Below are 14,205 nucleotides of genomic sequence, written 5' to 3'. Positions count from 1 at the left end.
TGCACACTGCAGTTACGTGCTCTGTCCAATTTAGATTTTCATCTATTATTACTCCCAAACTCTTTGCTGAGGGAGAGAAGTTAATATTTGTTCCATTTAGGATAAGAGGTGGTACGGATTCCCGATGTTTTGGGCTAATGAGCTTAGAGTGACCAACAAGTACCGCTTGAGTTTTAGATGGGTTTAGTTTTAGACCTACGTCCTGTGCCCATTTTGACAGTTCATCGAGGTCAGTATTGAAATTTTCAATAGCTTTCTTGAGATTGCTTGGTTTCGCACTCAGATACAACTGAAGGTCATCAGCACACATATGATATTTGCAATATCGATGACACATCCTTGACATACAGAGAGAAGAGCGTAGGACCTAATACTGAGCCTTGGGGGAACGCCTGAACACTACCTGCCGCCATTGTGATTTTATATTCCCGGACAGGACGCGTTGCTGACGAGACGTCATGTATGAGCGAAACCGTTGCATTGCATTTGGTGAGAAATTTAGACAGCTAAGTTTGGCTAGTAAGATGTCGAAGTCGACAGTATCAAATGCTTTGCTGAAATCTAAGAAGCAAATGATAGTCGCTTCTTGTCTGTCCATGGCAAGTTTCAGGTCATCTGTCACCTTTATCAGAGCGGATGTTGTGCTTCGATGTTTACGGAAACCTGATTGGTATTCGTCTAGTAGGTTGTTAGTAGTTACGTAGTTGGTGTGCTGGTCATGGACTATATATTCTAAGGCCTTTGATAGTACAGGAAGAAGGCAGATGGGGCGGTAGTCGGAGGGTGCTGTGGCGATGTCCTTTTTAGGCAGTGGCTTAATTTGTCCGTTTCCAGGCCTCAGGGAAAACACTTATGATTAATGAATCGTTGAAAATGTCTGTTATAGAGGGCAGTAGTTGGTCAATAATAAGTTTTACCATCTGGATAGTGATACCATCATGCCCAGTAGATGCTGATCTAATCCGCATTATGGCTTTCTTGACAGTACTGCAAGTGACGTGCTGTAGATAGAATTTTTCTTTGCTACAGTCGTTCATCCCCCTGAAGTAATCAATGATTCTGTTTTTTTTTTTTTTTGGGTTCAATTTTCGTTGTAGGTGATGTGAAGAATCGGTTTAGTTCTTCAGCTGGGACCATGTGATTTTCTGCAACTTTTATTTTGCCTAGACTGAGACGACGGAGTCCTTTTACAAAATGTGACACCAGACACTCGATTATGGAACGCGGGCTTCATTCGGTTGTGAGTCGGTCGGCATCCCATAACAATGAACATGCTCTTTTACCTTGGAAAAAAAATACGGAAAATGGACACTCGTGTATGCCGTGCCGACTTCCTTTGCATGTGTAACAACAACAAAATCTTGCCTTTTTACAAGTATTTCTTCTGCCGTTTATCGAAATGGTGATATAAGCTGATATGCCGTTTTGTTACCTGAAAGGATCTATGAATTACATACCACGAAATGTTTATGTAATTTACGTAATTATAAAATACATTGTAATAACCGGTCGTGGACGCTGAACAGAATACGAAAAGAACCAGAAGTCCAGAGTTCAAACAAGATTTGAAACAGATCTAGAATGGGCGTGTACATTGAACGAAACGAATAACAACTGGATACTGAACTATCTGTGAGCAGTCGGCAGTGGAACTGCGACGAGTGGTCACGTGAAGAAGGACGAGTCCGGCCGAGCGAGACCGAGACAGACGGGTACGGCACCGAGGCTGGAACGAGACCGGCCGATGTGCCGTTCGGGAACGAGACCGACCGTTTCCCTTTCCCGGGAACTATAAGTAGAAAGCCTCGACAGAAGTGAACTATGCAAGACCGTTCCTTAGAATTTGTTCGTCGCTCGCGAACGACCCATCTCTAATACCAACCCTATGTGTCACCGCTGCGCCACCTCCAGATACAAACTTGGTTTCGCTCCACGGGGCGCCCTGTTACTTCGAAATATCATTACCTAGTAGTTCTGTACAGGTGTGAAGAGGCACCTCTATGAGGCCTATTAGAAGGGATTTTGGTAGAGAGTGACAGGAAGGGCTTGGAACGAACTTATTTGGCATATGTGTTGTGCATTTAATACTGCTAATCGTTTAGAGTTCTGTAAAACATTAATGAAGTATGTATGAATTTTTTCGCAAAAAATTTTATATGTAGAGAAAGCGCAGCTGCTGAAAGTCATGATGAATGGAAACACCGCGGAAAGCTGGTAAAGCTTGGGTTTAGTGGACCGTACTGCCGGATTCACGGCTCAGAGCCGCATTATCAGGTGCAATCTATTTATTCAAAAACCGGAATATAATTATAAACTGTATAGGAAATTTTTACTATTATATAAAGATTATCTGAAGACTTGTACACGCAGAAATCCAATGTTCCTAGTCAAGGTATTGGCATTCAGAGAATATCTTGTATACTACTTCTCAAGTCAACCTCCTTTTATCTCAACACACACTAATCGCACAGGGATCAAGGAGGTATTGTCAGACAGACCTGCTTTCGACGTTGCATACCGATTTTACGCTAAAACTAACCTAAGGTGTAGGCAGAGCCTACCTTTGCAAGCTGCTCCTTCGTGTCTGGTTTAAGACTTTGTACCTACAGTCTGACACTATTTCGCCGTAAATTACGTTTGAACTATATCTTCGATACCTGTATTAGCATTCAGCACCTTTTTATAGGTATTTGAACATGCAATGGATGGTCAGTATATCGGTACGATCTGTCTGTAGACGATAGTACGTGGGCCACCTTCCAAAGTTGCTTTGTTCGTCAACTTTTTTTTAATAACGACAATATTATTTGAATGGTACCGAGAACGTTAGGTTCACTTATGATGGATTAATTTCATAATTTTGTGAGTACAAGTCTTCAAATAATCTTTACTTAATAGCACAAATTTCCAAAACAGTACACAATTATATATCAGGTTATAAATATGTAAGTTGCACCTGAAAATACGTCTGTAAGTCGCGAGGCCGGTAGTGTGATCAATTAAAAATACAAGTTCTACCAGCTATCAGCGACATTATCATTTCTCATATGTATTTTTTTTCTATTTATTTTATTTTCCTTTTCTCTGTCGACATTGCTTACTTGGATTGTAATGATTTCGAGAGTATAGATGCAATGTAATGTATTATGTAGAATCAATATTGTTGTTTATTGTTTAATGGTATTTTCATGTATGCATACAATTTCGTTATAATTTAAAGAGCTTGTCCTCTATACGAAAATTAATATCTGTGAACAACGTTACGAAGAGAGACAGTTGAGGAGCGATAATCAGCTATGTGAGTGGCAACTAAATGGAGTTAAATACTACGCGCAAAAACGGACTCTGTTGTCATTAGGGGAATAAACTGTGTATTGTCTGGTTGCGTGTGCTCAGAACTGTACGGAATCTGCGCAAAGGATGAGTTCATAAACAATTTAATTTCGGTGATGTGAAAAATATAAACGGGCGGATGGCACGTCAGGGTTGAATTCGGCCAGCCGCCCACTGTTGCTTCTGGAAATCGTCTTTAGTTCATCGAATTAAATTAATTCGATTGGCCTGTCCCGTTCTGCTTTTGAACTAGCGAAATTTTATCCTGACATACGCGCGATCAACGAGACAAAGGAGCGTCAGCACCAGAGATCTTTCAGCAATCGTCTCAGGTAGGAAGCTGTAGAACGCACATCTCTGCACACACACTGTCAACCGACATTTCAACGCAGCGGGGCATCAATACAAACAAACTCCTGATAGACAAATGTTATTCAAGCGTGTTACATAGGGTCAAGGCTGTTTTCGACTTACCTTTCAACCGTTCCTGTCCAATTACACCTCTAATTAAAATAACATTTGTGCTCTTAAAAGCTACTTCGATAAATGAACTTTACGTAGTTGTCACAGACAAAGTGTGTTGACGTAACTGATACTAGTTCTCTGTTAGTTAATTCGTATTAACACCAAAGCCATAATTTAACTAATAGTGTGTGAAGACACTGGGAATAAAGACTGAAATATTTCGCTCTAGTGATACTTTGAATTCGGGTTATTAAAGCTAGTGCCCGGCAAGTAATAGAGACATTTATTTTCAGTTAACAGCTACTTAAAGCATACCTGTTTACAGGTGCGTCATTTCGAATCAGATCTACACTCGTTATTTAGGACTGACATTAACTTCACTCTAAGTAAGAATCATATATTTCCCTGATTGAGTTGCTTAATAATTAAAGTTCCTCACTAAGGACATACTGAATACTAACAGGTCTAAGCTGCTAACACTAACAAGCCAATACATATCAAATTTACTAGTTTAGTGGGGGATGTTTTCGTGCAACAAAGTTGCACTGCCTACCCATATATCAACCTTCATTAGCAAACACTAACGCCGAGCAATTTATTTTTATAGCAGCACTTGCTAATTAATTACCAGTAACTGCTTTACAGTTTATGACAGCATTTTTGGTGTATCGTCACAACTACAAAAAGTGCGTGTTTTTCTCATAAGACACTTTCCTGTTGTTTGGAGTAAAGTATCATCGGTGTTCTGTAATTAAAGATAGTCATAACTTGATTTGTTTTCTAGAAACAGTTTGTCAACAATTTGTTGGTTTTTACTTACGGTAATTTCTGCTTGGTTTTCACCTATATCAGGAAATGCAGTCTGCTAGCACGTTTTTGGTCCACATCTTCGTTAGGCTCTGCTAATTGTGGTCTAATTTTACGCTGCTTTTCACAACTATGCATTATAACAGAACACAATTTCGTACACCATTGTTCACTGCTTATTTGTGTACTTCTAAATGTGTATTGTGTTTTGTAGTGTTCAAGCATCGCCAGTAGTTTTTCTTTGGTCTATCTTTTCTCTCGCTATCTGTAGTTCATTACATATGTGTTATTCTATTTAATTCTATTACTGTGTATTTCTATGCAAGAGAATTGAAGGATTTTTTCAGTTAATTTATACAGTGTCTGGTTCCCAGTGTTTAATTGGCCAATGAGCAACTGTTTGTTTTGTGTTAACGCTTTTTATATATGGAAGTTTACTTGGAAAGGGAGGAGTTGTTTCTCTTTGCTGATTCTTATAATGTTCAGGAAGACTAACATCCAGAAAGAATTAACACAAAAAAAAATTGCTTAATGGCCAATTAAATGTTGGAAACAAAACTATATATAAAGTAACTGAAAAAATCATACAAAAAGTGTATTTTCCATCCCTCACTCTTTCTCACTTAAACCCTCCCATCCCATTAATTTCAGTTCACGTCTTGCCCCTCACCTTTTTCTGCAACACACTCTCCTTCACACAAACATGTACTTCCTGTCCAGTCATCTTTGTTTCTCCCCACCCCTATCCACTACACAAAATTTAGTCTCCATTACTGCTCCTTCAATACTCTTGCACAGCACAGAACTACACATTAACATAATTAAACAGAATAACACACGTACAATAAACTAGAAATAGTGAAAAAATACATAGAACAAAGAAAAACTAGAGGCGATGTTGGGAGCACCACAAAACACGACACATACCAGTACGTAGAAGTACACAAATAAACAGTGAACACTCATGTATGAAATACGGATGTGTGAAAAATCACAAATGTAAAGTTCTGCAAAGCAGTATAAAATTAGAGCACAATTATCAAAGCCTAACGAAGAAGTGGACCAAAACCGTGCTATCAGTCTGCATTTCATGATGTAGGCGAAAAACCAAGCAGAAATTGCCGTAAGTAAATACCAACAATTTGATTATGAACTGTTTTCCGACCTAGAAAACAAATGAGATTGTAAATATTTTTGATTAAAGACCACTGATGATGCTCTGCTTCAGTAGTAGAACAGAGTATGTTCTGCCCCACTCTCCATTGTTGCCAAATTTATTCAAGATGACGGTAATAGATGTGGCAACATCGCAATGATGTCGTGGTGGGAAGTTCAAATTTTAGCGGGAAAATAGGTCAGTTGGGCTACCTCCACTAACCTAGCCCCCTCCCATCCCCAGAAAATGGCGGCAAGTTCAAATTCCAGCAGGCTAATGCAACATACTATGGCTACCTCCACTAACCCAAGAAAATGGCGGGAAAAAAGATCACTTGGGCTACCTCCACTAACCTAAGTCATCCGACTACCATCTCTTCCTAGGAATTGGCTGGAAATGGACATAGCCTGTGCTGGATAGGATGGACTTAAGTCTTTATTTTGCAGGCAGTCTTTATTTAAGCAATTAGAGGCAGTAGCTCCATCCAGTGTGTTCACCATGAGGTCTGGAGTCCAACTGACCTAGTACATAGTACTGCCACCAGAGGGCACTGTCATCCCTCCCATGACATAATCCGAGATGGTGGTCTGGAGGGGGAAAAATGACGGGAAAAGGACTCAGCTTGTTCTGGGCTGGAGGAAGGAGTGTACTTTATTTATTTCGAAACAATTTATTTAGGATCTGATTTGACATAGTATATTTACTACACTGACACAAAACACTCACCCTGATGTACTTGAGGTCGTGCTAAACAACCTACAGACCATCAAACTACTCATAAATAATGGAGTACACTCATGTGCAGACACACAAACAACTCGTAAATTACCGAAATAATGCAGTACACAGCATATAGACGTGCAAACTACTCGTAGATCATGCATATGTAACGTTATGCAAACACGCTCACAACACTTAAACACCCGAAAATAATGCATTGCTCAAGCACTCAGTGTACTTAAAAATAGCAATGTGTCAGCAAACTGTCCCAATGCATGCACGTGCTTTGCACGGCCAGCTATACGCAAGCCATCACTGTCACACTGCTGCCAACAGCTAGCAAAATTCATGTCTACAGTTAGAGTTCGAGTATTATTGTGTCACATGTCCATGAAAATAAGCGCCAATAAGCTGCGCACGCACGTGTTTACTGTTGCTGCCGCAAAACCTCCCTATCTGTGGATATTGACGTCACAGGGTTTGGTAAAGTGTCACAGAAATAGTTAACCGTTGCTTTTGTTGTAGCTTTCGTGACGTCTCAGCTTTTCTGAATGGAAATTCTCGTCCTAACAGGGCCTGTTCACGAAAATAGCCCACAATAACACCGATTGCATTCTTCCTGATGGTCCTAACGAGGCATCATGTGTTACCCTTCCCAGAAATCGTAATACCTGCTTTCAGCATAGTCTCAGAAATGATAAACTTCTCACCGCTAAAAGCCTTCATCATGTATGTGCACGCTTGTGAAAACATAATTAATCATAAAAGCATTTTTTGTTACTTCGACAGAGAGAGAGAGAGAGAGAGAGAGAGAGAGAGAGAGATGATGGTAGCATCATGCCCTTCCAGAAATAGTGAAGTTCGATAAAAGCTTTTTATTGGCTGTACATTCAAATGCAACTTTCTCATTGGTCGCCTTGGTCTATACATAAACCCACAAGCAGCCTCCATCGTCCTCAGACCGCTGCCGTCCGCCTTATTGTGCATTCCACCGTCTCTCTGCGTGTGTACTTGTTCTTTACTCTCCGCAAGATAAAGAGAGGTAGCTGCAGCAACGCTTTAGAGTGTAGCGGCAAGAGGCTTAGAGTTCTGTAGACAGAATTACCAAGTGAGTAACTAATTTCTATTTTGAGTGGAAATTTTCATGTGTGTATGTTAAATACGCTTTATTAATTCCGTCTTCTTGTTATAGTGCAACTCTAGGATTTTGTCTTGGGGTGTGAGGAGAGACAGGAGGGGACTGGATCGCGACAGCCGCCAGTGGTGAGTTCACATCCATCAGCAAATAATGAGATGCCTGAGCAGCATACTTGTAAGTTTAAAAAAAGATTATGTTTGTATGTGCCTCTGCTATTAGTGTTAGTAGTAATGTTGTTGTTGTTGTTGTAGGTGAGACAGACCGATTGCAAGATTCTGACGAGGACTGACAAAGGCGCTCTGGTCTGGCCCTATTAGATGATGATTATGATGACTTTTTTGAGGGTGCGGTGGAGTCGCCCAATCAAGTGTTAATGCCCTGGAGCCAGAGCGAAAAAGGTAATTACTCACTCTGCTTATAACCATGTGATTGTCAGAATTCTTTCTTTCACCATGCCAACAGCGGTAAGCAATGTACTGAACTATTATTTATTTTATCTCTTCTTCTACAGCAACCTCAACACGGTGTGGCACGCATACCGGTGGCAGCCAAACCGTCTTCCTCACCAAAGTGGCGCCCGGTAAGGCACGCCTCACCTACAAGGGCGTTGCTACTCGCTGTGTGGGAAGCCGCCGCCGCCACCACCACCCTGAAACTGCCACTGTGGCGTCCACGGGCCGAGCAATGAACCACCACCCCTCAAGTTACCGGGTCGGGTCTACAACAGCATCAAGAGCCACTGCCACAGCCTGGCTGTTCCCATCGTGCTGACCCGGTAACACCGCAACATCCTACTCTGTCATCATCATCATCATCATCATCATCATCATCACATGAGCCTAGCTGGAATCGATGTATACGTAAGGTCTGTGCACCTCACCACATACCAGCTTGCCCCTACTCAATACCATCATCAACGAGGTGGACTCAAAATGGTACACGGAGTACATCAATCGCCGAGTGGTTTCGTAAATCCACCTTAAGTGCTGTACTGGTCCGGTTTTCTGTGATTGAGGTCAGAGGGTCACCTGAAGCACTCAGCTGAATGCTACATCTGGACATCCATACACACGTCTATGATCCAGTAAATGGAGGATCAAGCCATGTCAGCTCCCTAAAGATAAAGCTAATAGAAGAAAAGCTAATTTAGAAAACAGAAACGATCAGGCTTGTTTTGCATGGTCAATCATGGCTTGTGAAAGAAATTACGATTGTAGGGATCATCCTGAGCGTCCCAATACATACATACATAATATTTGTTCGTGTTATAACTTTGATGGTATAGAGTTCCCTGGCAAGATCCAGGACATACTTAAATTTGAGGCACAGAATACCAGCATATCGGTTCATGTTTATGGCCTGGAGAAGAAAAGCAAGTCAGATGAGCAAGACAAACATATTCTCTTCTTCTTCCTCTTATTACGTGCCTGCTCTCCCTTCTCAACTACAAGGAACTCTACATCCTTTTTCCCCTCAACACCCTCGACCTTTTCAGTTGAGTCCATTTCTTTCTTACCGACTTCATTAACCAACTCATTTAACGCATTCACGATTCTCAAAAGAGTCTGATAATATGTCTCTAGTTCCATGCGCATACCTCCAACTTTGTGCACAATAGCCAGAATTTTTGCATCCATGTACAGGTGAATGTTCTGTCTCCCACCCATTCTCTCAGGTTGATGGCTAGACATGAGCGCGAATTTGACCATGGTGCAGCATATACTGATGTACTGACCTGTCTTACAATGCAGAACCTCTTGAACGTTTTGCCTGTACCCACCATTATACAGTTTTCTTGTTTTATCAATAACGAGAAACCCATACTGTGAATGATTCCAGCAATCAGCACATATCTTTACAAAATCACTGAACGACATGTGAGTTCCGACATATGCATGGTAAATGTGTTTTAAATTGAGAATGTTTTGTTTGAAGGCTATAATGAAGTTTGGGTTATCCCCAACCAACGGTTTCGGGATTATGGAATGTGTTAGGCTTAGATAAAATACATCAGCACCCATGTTGATGTTGTTGTTGTTGTGGTCTTCAGTCCTGAGACTGGTTTGATGCAGCTCTCCATGCTAGTCTATCCTGTGCAAGCTTCTTCATCTCCCAGTACCTACTGCAGCCTACATCCTTCTGAATCTGCTTAGTGTATTCATCTCTTGGTCTCCCTCTATGATTTTTACCCTCCACGCTGCCCTCCAATACTAAATTGGTGATCCCTCGATGTCTCAGAACATGTCCTATCAACAGATCCCTTCTTCAAGTCAAGTTGTGCCACAAGCTCCTCTTCTCCCCAATTCTATTCAATACCTCCTCATTAGTTATGTGATCAACCCATCTAATCTTCAGCATTCTTCTGTAGCACCACATTTCGAAAGCTTCTATTCTCTTCTTGTCTAAGCTATTTATCGTCCACGTTTCACTTCCATACATTGCTACACTCCATACAAATACTTTCAGAAATGACTTCCTGATATTTAAATCTACACTCGATGTTAACAAATTTTTCTTCTTCAGAAACGCTTTCCTTGCCATTGCCAGTCTACATTTTATATCCTCTCTACTTCAACCATCATCATTTATTTTGCTCCCCAAATAGCAAAACTCCTTTACTACTTTAAGTGTCTCATTTCCTAATCTAATTCCCTCAGCATCACCCGATTTAATTCGACTACATTCCATTATCCTCGTTTCTACTAGCCCTCATCTTTTTACTTATTTGATCCTCTGCTGCCTTCACTATTTCATCCCTCAAACCTACCCATTCTTCTTCTACTGTATTTCTTTCCCCCATTCCTGTCAATTGTTCCCTTATGCTCTCCCTGAAACTCTGTGCAGTCTCTGGTTCTTTCAGTTTATCCAGGTCCCATCTCCTTAAATTCCCACCTTTTTGCAGTTTCTTCAGTTTTAATCTACAGTTCATAACCAATAGATTGTGGTCAGAGTCCACATCTGCCACTGGAAATGTCTTACAATTTAAAACCTGGTTCCTAAATCTATGTCTTACCATTATATAATCTATCTGATACCTTTTAGCACCCATATAACGACCTAAATAGAAATATTTTCGAAACGTCGTCACATATGAAGACCGTGTTTGGATACGCTTTTTCAATTGGAGGGATATCAGTGCTTTCACTGAATGTCATGTATGTAACACCATCTATGCCACGCAATATCTTCAGCAATAGCTGCTACTTGGGCTGAAACAGTGTTTTTGAGAATATATAAACATGTTCAAATCGGACTCCATCTATATGTCATACAGTGTCATGATGAAATTAGTCTTGCCACAACTGGATGGACCTACAATAACTGCATGTATATGATCAGGAAGGAGAATTCCGTTCTTCTTCTTCCTGCCCAAGTCTTCTTTTGCGTCTTCACAGGACCAGTCACCAACAACAAAGTCCTTGTAATGAGGATGTTTCACCCACCCTGCCATGATACTAACTATGCTAGGTACTTACAAGTAGTTGACATATATAAAAAGATACTCTTGAAGGGACAGTAATAGTATGTGTAGCCATTATAGCTCATCACTTAACCGACTGAGACATATACTCCCCATGAAGAGTAACTTGATCATTCAGTATGTGAATAACTGGTGTAGCATTGAAAAAATAATGATATTAATAAGTGTAATTCTTTTACTATAATGAGAGAGGTATGAAACAAAACAGAAACACGGTTTGAGATTATATATACATTATTTATTTATTGATTTAAATATCATACATAGGATGCGATATTTCAAGCAAATCATCAGACTTTTTCTTTATCCTCTGCTTTGCACCTGTACAGTATTTCCCAAACAAAGCTATTTGACATGCAGTAAATTCCGCGCGTATCTCCCTCAGGCCAATGGATGCCTCACAGTACTCAGGTTTTTCACATGCACATTTAATCTGTTTCTCTTTCGGTTCAGCGTTCATGTGCAAACAAAGGTACTGCTTCAAAGCATCAACACGTACACTATGCACACGTAGGAAGTTTACAACATCATTGTATGCAGAGTCTATGCTTGGCAACCAACGGTTCAATCTCTCCAAAGCAAGACGTAGTGCAGTATCCAGATCGTATAACTTCATAACTGAGGTGTGCCTTAGAGAAACACAGTTGTCACCCAATTTCACACATAGTGCACAGTCATCATACACTGTTGTAAGTATAGTGTCACACAAGTAAGGCGAATGTCTGGAGCAGACCGAATTGGATAATAATCTGTAGCCATCTGCTGATCGATGTAGCGCTCTGCACGACATATTTCGTCCCAGTCCAACTCGGAAATTGGCGCTCGTTGCATTTTCAATTTCTATTCTTGCATGCAACTCCCAGACATGATGTGCTTCTATACCAACGTTTACACATTTTGTTCCACTCTGTGGCTGCACTAGTACAGGGATGTGCTGCTGGGATGGGTCATATGTTGGTGACCAGTACTGTCCTCAATGTTGCTGTTGTTTGGGACCACCAGCAGCATTCGATGTCTTGGGAGCAGATTGCATGCCCTCATCACACAAATCGATGAGTGGGACAGACAACAACAGCTCCTTGTTCTGCTCCAGCACCACGTGGGCTGTGTGCACTACAGGATCCCATGTGGTTGCTACAGGTTCAGACATGCTGGAAGCTGTCGCTGCCACAGGACCAGAGTCCGTGCAGGCCTTGAGAAGATAGCAGCTGAGGTTGCTACAGGTCCGGACGCAGCAGAGATCAGCATGTTGGCGCTCAAGCCTGCGGGCTTGGATGCATCAAGGCTACACGTGGACCAACACGCGAAAAAAAAAACAATAACAATAATAATAATAGTAATGGTAATGCTAACCACAGAGAGAGCTATGATATGGGATACTCACTTTTCTGTTTCTTCCTGTTCTGCAAGGCTGTGTTGGATTGCGCCTGCTGTTGATACTTCATGGTTCTTCTTCTTCTTCTGCTGCTGCTGCTGGCTGAGCTGAGCAAGACTGAGGCCCCAGAGCTGCTGAAGCTGCGCTGCACCCCCTCCAATGACATTACCAGATACCGCCAACTTACTGGCTGAAGTCTAACACATGACTGGATTAAAGGTTCCTATTGGTTCCTGCCATTTTTCCCCCTCCAGACCGCCATCTTGGATTACGTCACAGGATGGACAATGGCGCCTTCTGATGGCAGTACTGTGTACCAGGACAGTTGGACTCCAGACCTCATGGTGAACACATTGGATGGAGCTACTGTCTCAAATTGTTTAAGTTAACGTCTGCCTGCTAAATAAAGACTTACATCCATCCTATCCACCACAGGTTGAGTCCTTTTCCTGCCAATTCCTAGGAAGAGGTGGCAGTCGAATGACTTAGGTTAGTGGAGGTTGCCCAAGTGACCTTTCTTCCCACCATTTTCTTAGGTTGGTGGAGGTAGCTGTGATGTGTTGCATTGTCCTGCTGGAATTTGAACTTCGTGCCATTTTGTGGGGAGGGGAGTGCGGAGGGGAGGGGGTTACGTTAGTGGAAATAGTAGAATTGACGTACTTTCCCGCCAAAATTTGAACTACCCGCCATGACGTCATTGTGATGTTGCCATACCTATCGCTGCCATCTTGAATAAATTTGGCAACAATGGAAAGTGGGGCAGAACATACTGTTCTACTACTTACATCAATCAAGCGAAACGAGTCTGGTGAGAAAACGACGCATTTTCTTGCAGTTGTGACAACTGATGAGAAATACCCTCAGAAATAGCGAGTTAATATTTGTATGTATTTCATCTGTTTATGTGACTGGCTTATATGTATTCAGTTTTTATTTGACTGACGAACGGTTATGAGCCATATCAGCAATCTCAGTCAGTCTAACAGAGATAGACGTGGCCTACTAGAAAATATAGGAGACTTAATAGTACAGGGTTGGATTAAATGGAAAGGTAGGTGGTGCTTTAATTGTAACGGTTTACCAGGTGTTCTGGTGAACGTTTTGCCACAGAATCTTGAAGTTGCATAAGGTAAGTAGCTTTCGGACGCTACAAGCTAATTGACCAGGTGGGGGAAGGTATCAGCTGCGTAATTACTTGTAGGACATTGTGGAAATCGTTATACAACGCGCAGCAGAATGACTGTCCCTTCATTTTTTCATAAAACAGTCTTCACCGAACAGTAGTAGTTACTGGAATCAGTAAAAGAAGGGAAGTGAGCACGGCTTTAAGCTGACTCACCGTTGTCCTCGTCGTAGCCCCAGTGACGCACCAGGTCTGGCAATGCGCCCACGTCATGGCTGGATTCGTTGTGGGGCAAATCTGCAAGGAAAACATGTGATGTCACACGGCGTCCAGTTTTCTGCTATCCTTACTTACTAACTCACTCATTCATTCATTCACGAAAGGCGTCAAGTATTCTCTAACTCATAACGACGAGAAGGTTTTATTATCTCTCGTTCAAAAACTATTCTCAGTGCCATGGAGAGCAGGAACTGGGGGAAACACAGTATTAAACTTGGCCCACGAAGTAACGAATTGTTCTAGATGACACAAATATTGATTTTGCTTTCGTTAAAAGCTCACACAGGCATTTTGCACAATGAATCAGTAGACCAGTTGACCAACGTGC

General features: G+C 41.5%; 1 protein-coding gene across 1 annotated transcript in view; it reads right to left on the bottom strand.

The window, feature by feature from the left end:
• LOC126109832 (putative carbonic anhydrase 3) overlaps nt 1-14,205 on the bottom strand; it is a 123,407-nt gene that overhangs the window by 39,214 nt on the left and 69,988 nt on the right. Inside the window, exon 3 of the mRNA XM_049914892.1 lies at nt 13,815-13,895. Within this exon, the coding sequence (XP_049770849.1) occupies nt 13,815-13,895 (81 nt within the window). The remainder of the gene's footprint in view (nt 1-13,814; nt 13,896-14,205) is intronic.

This window comes from Schistocerca cancellata, chromosome 12 (assembly GCF_023864275.1).
Source record: "Schistocerca cancellata isolate TAMUIC-IGC-003103 chromosome 12, iqSchCanc2.1, whole genome shotgun sequence".
Lineage (NCBI taxonomy): Eukaryota > Metazoa > Arthropoda > Insecta > Orthoptera > Acrididae > Schistocerca > Schistocerca cancellata.
This window is presented reverse-complemented; position numbering and strand designations above follow the sequence as displayed.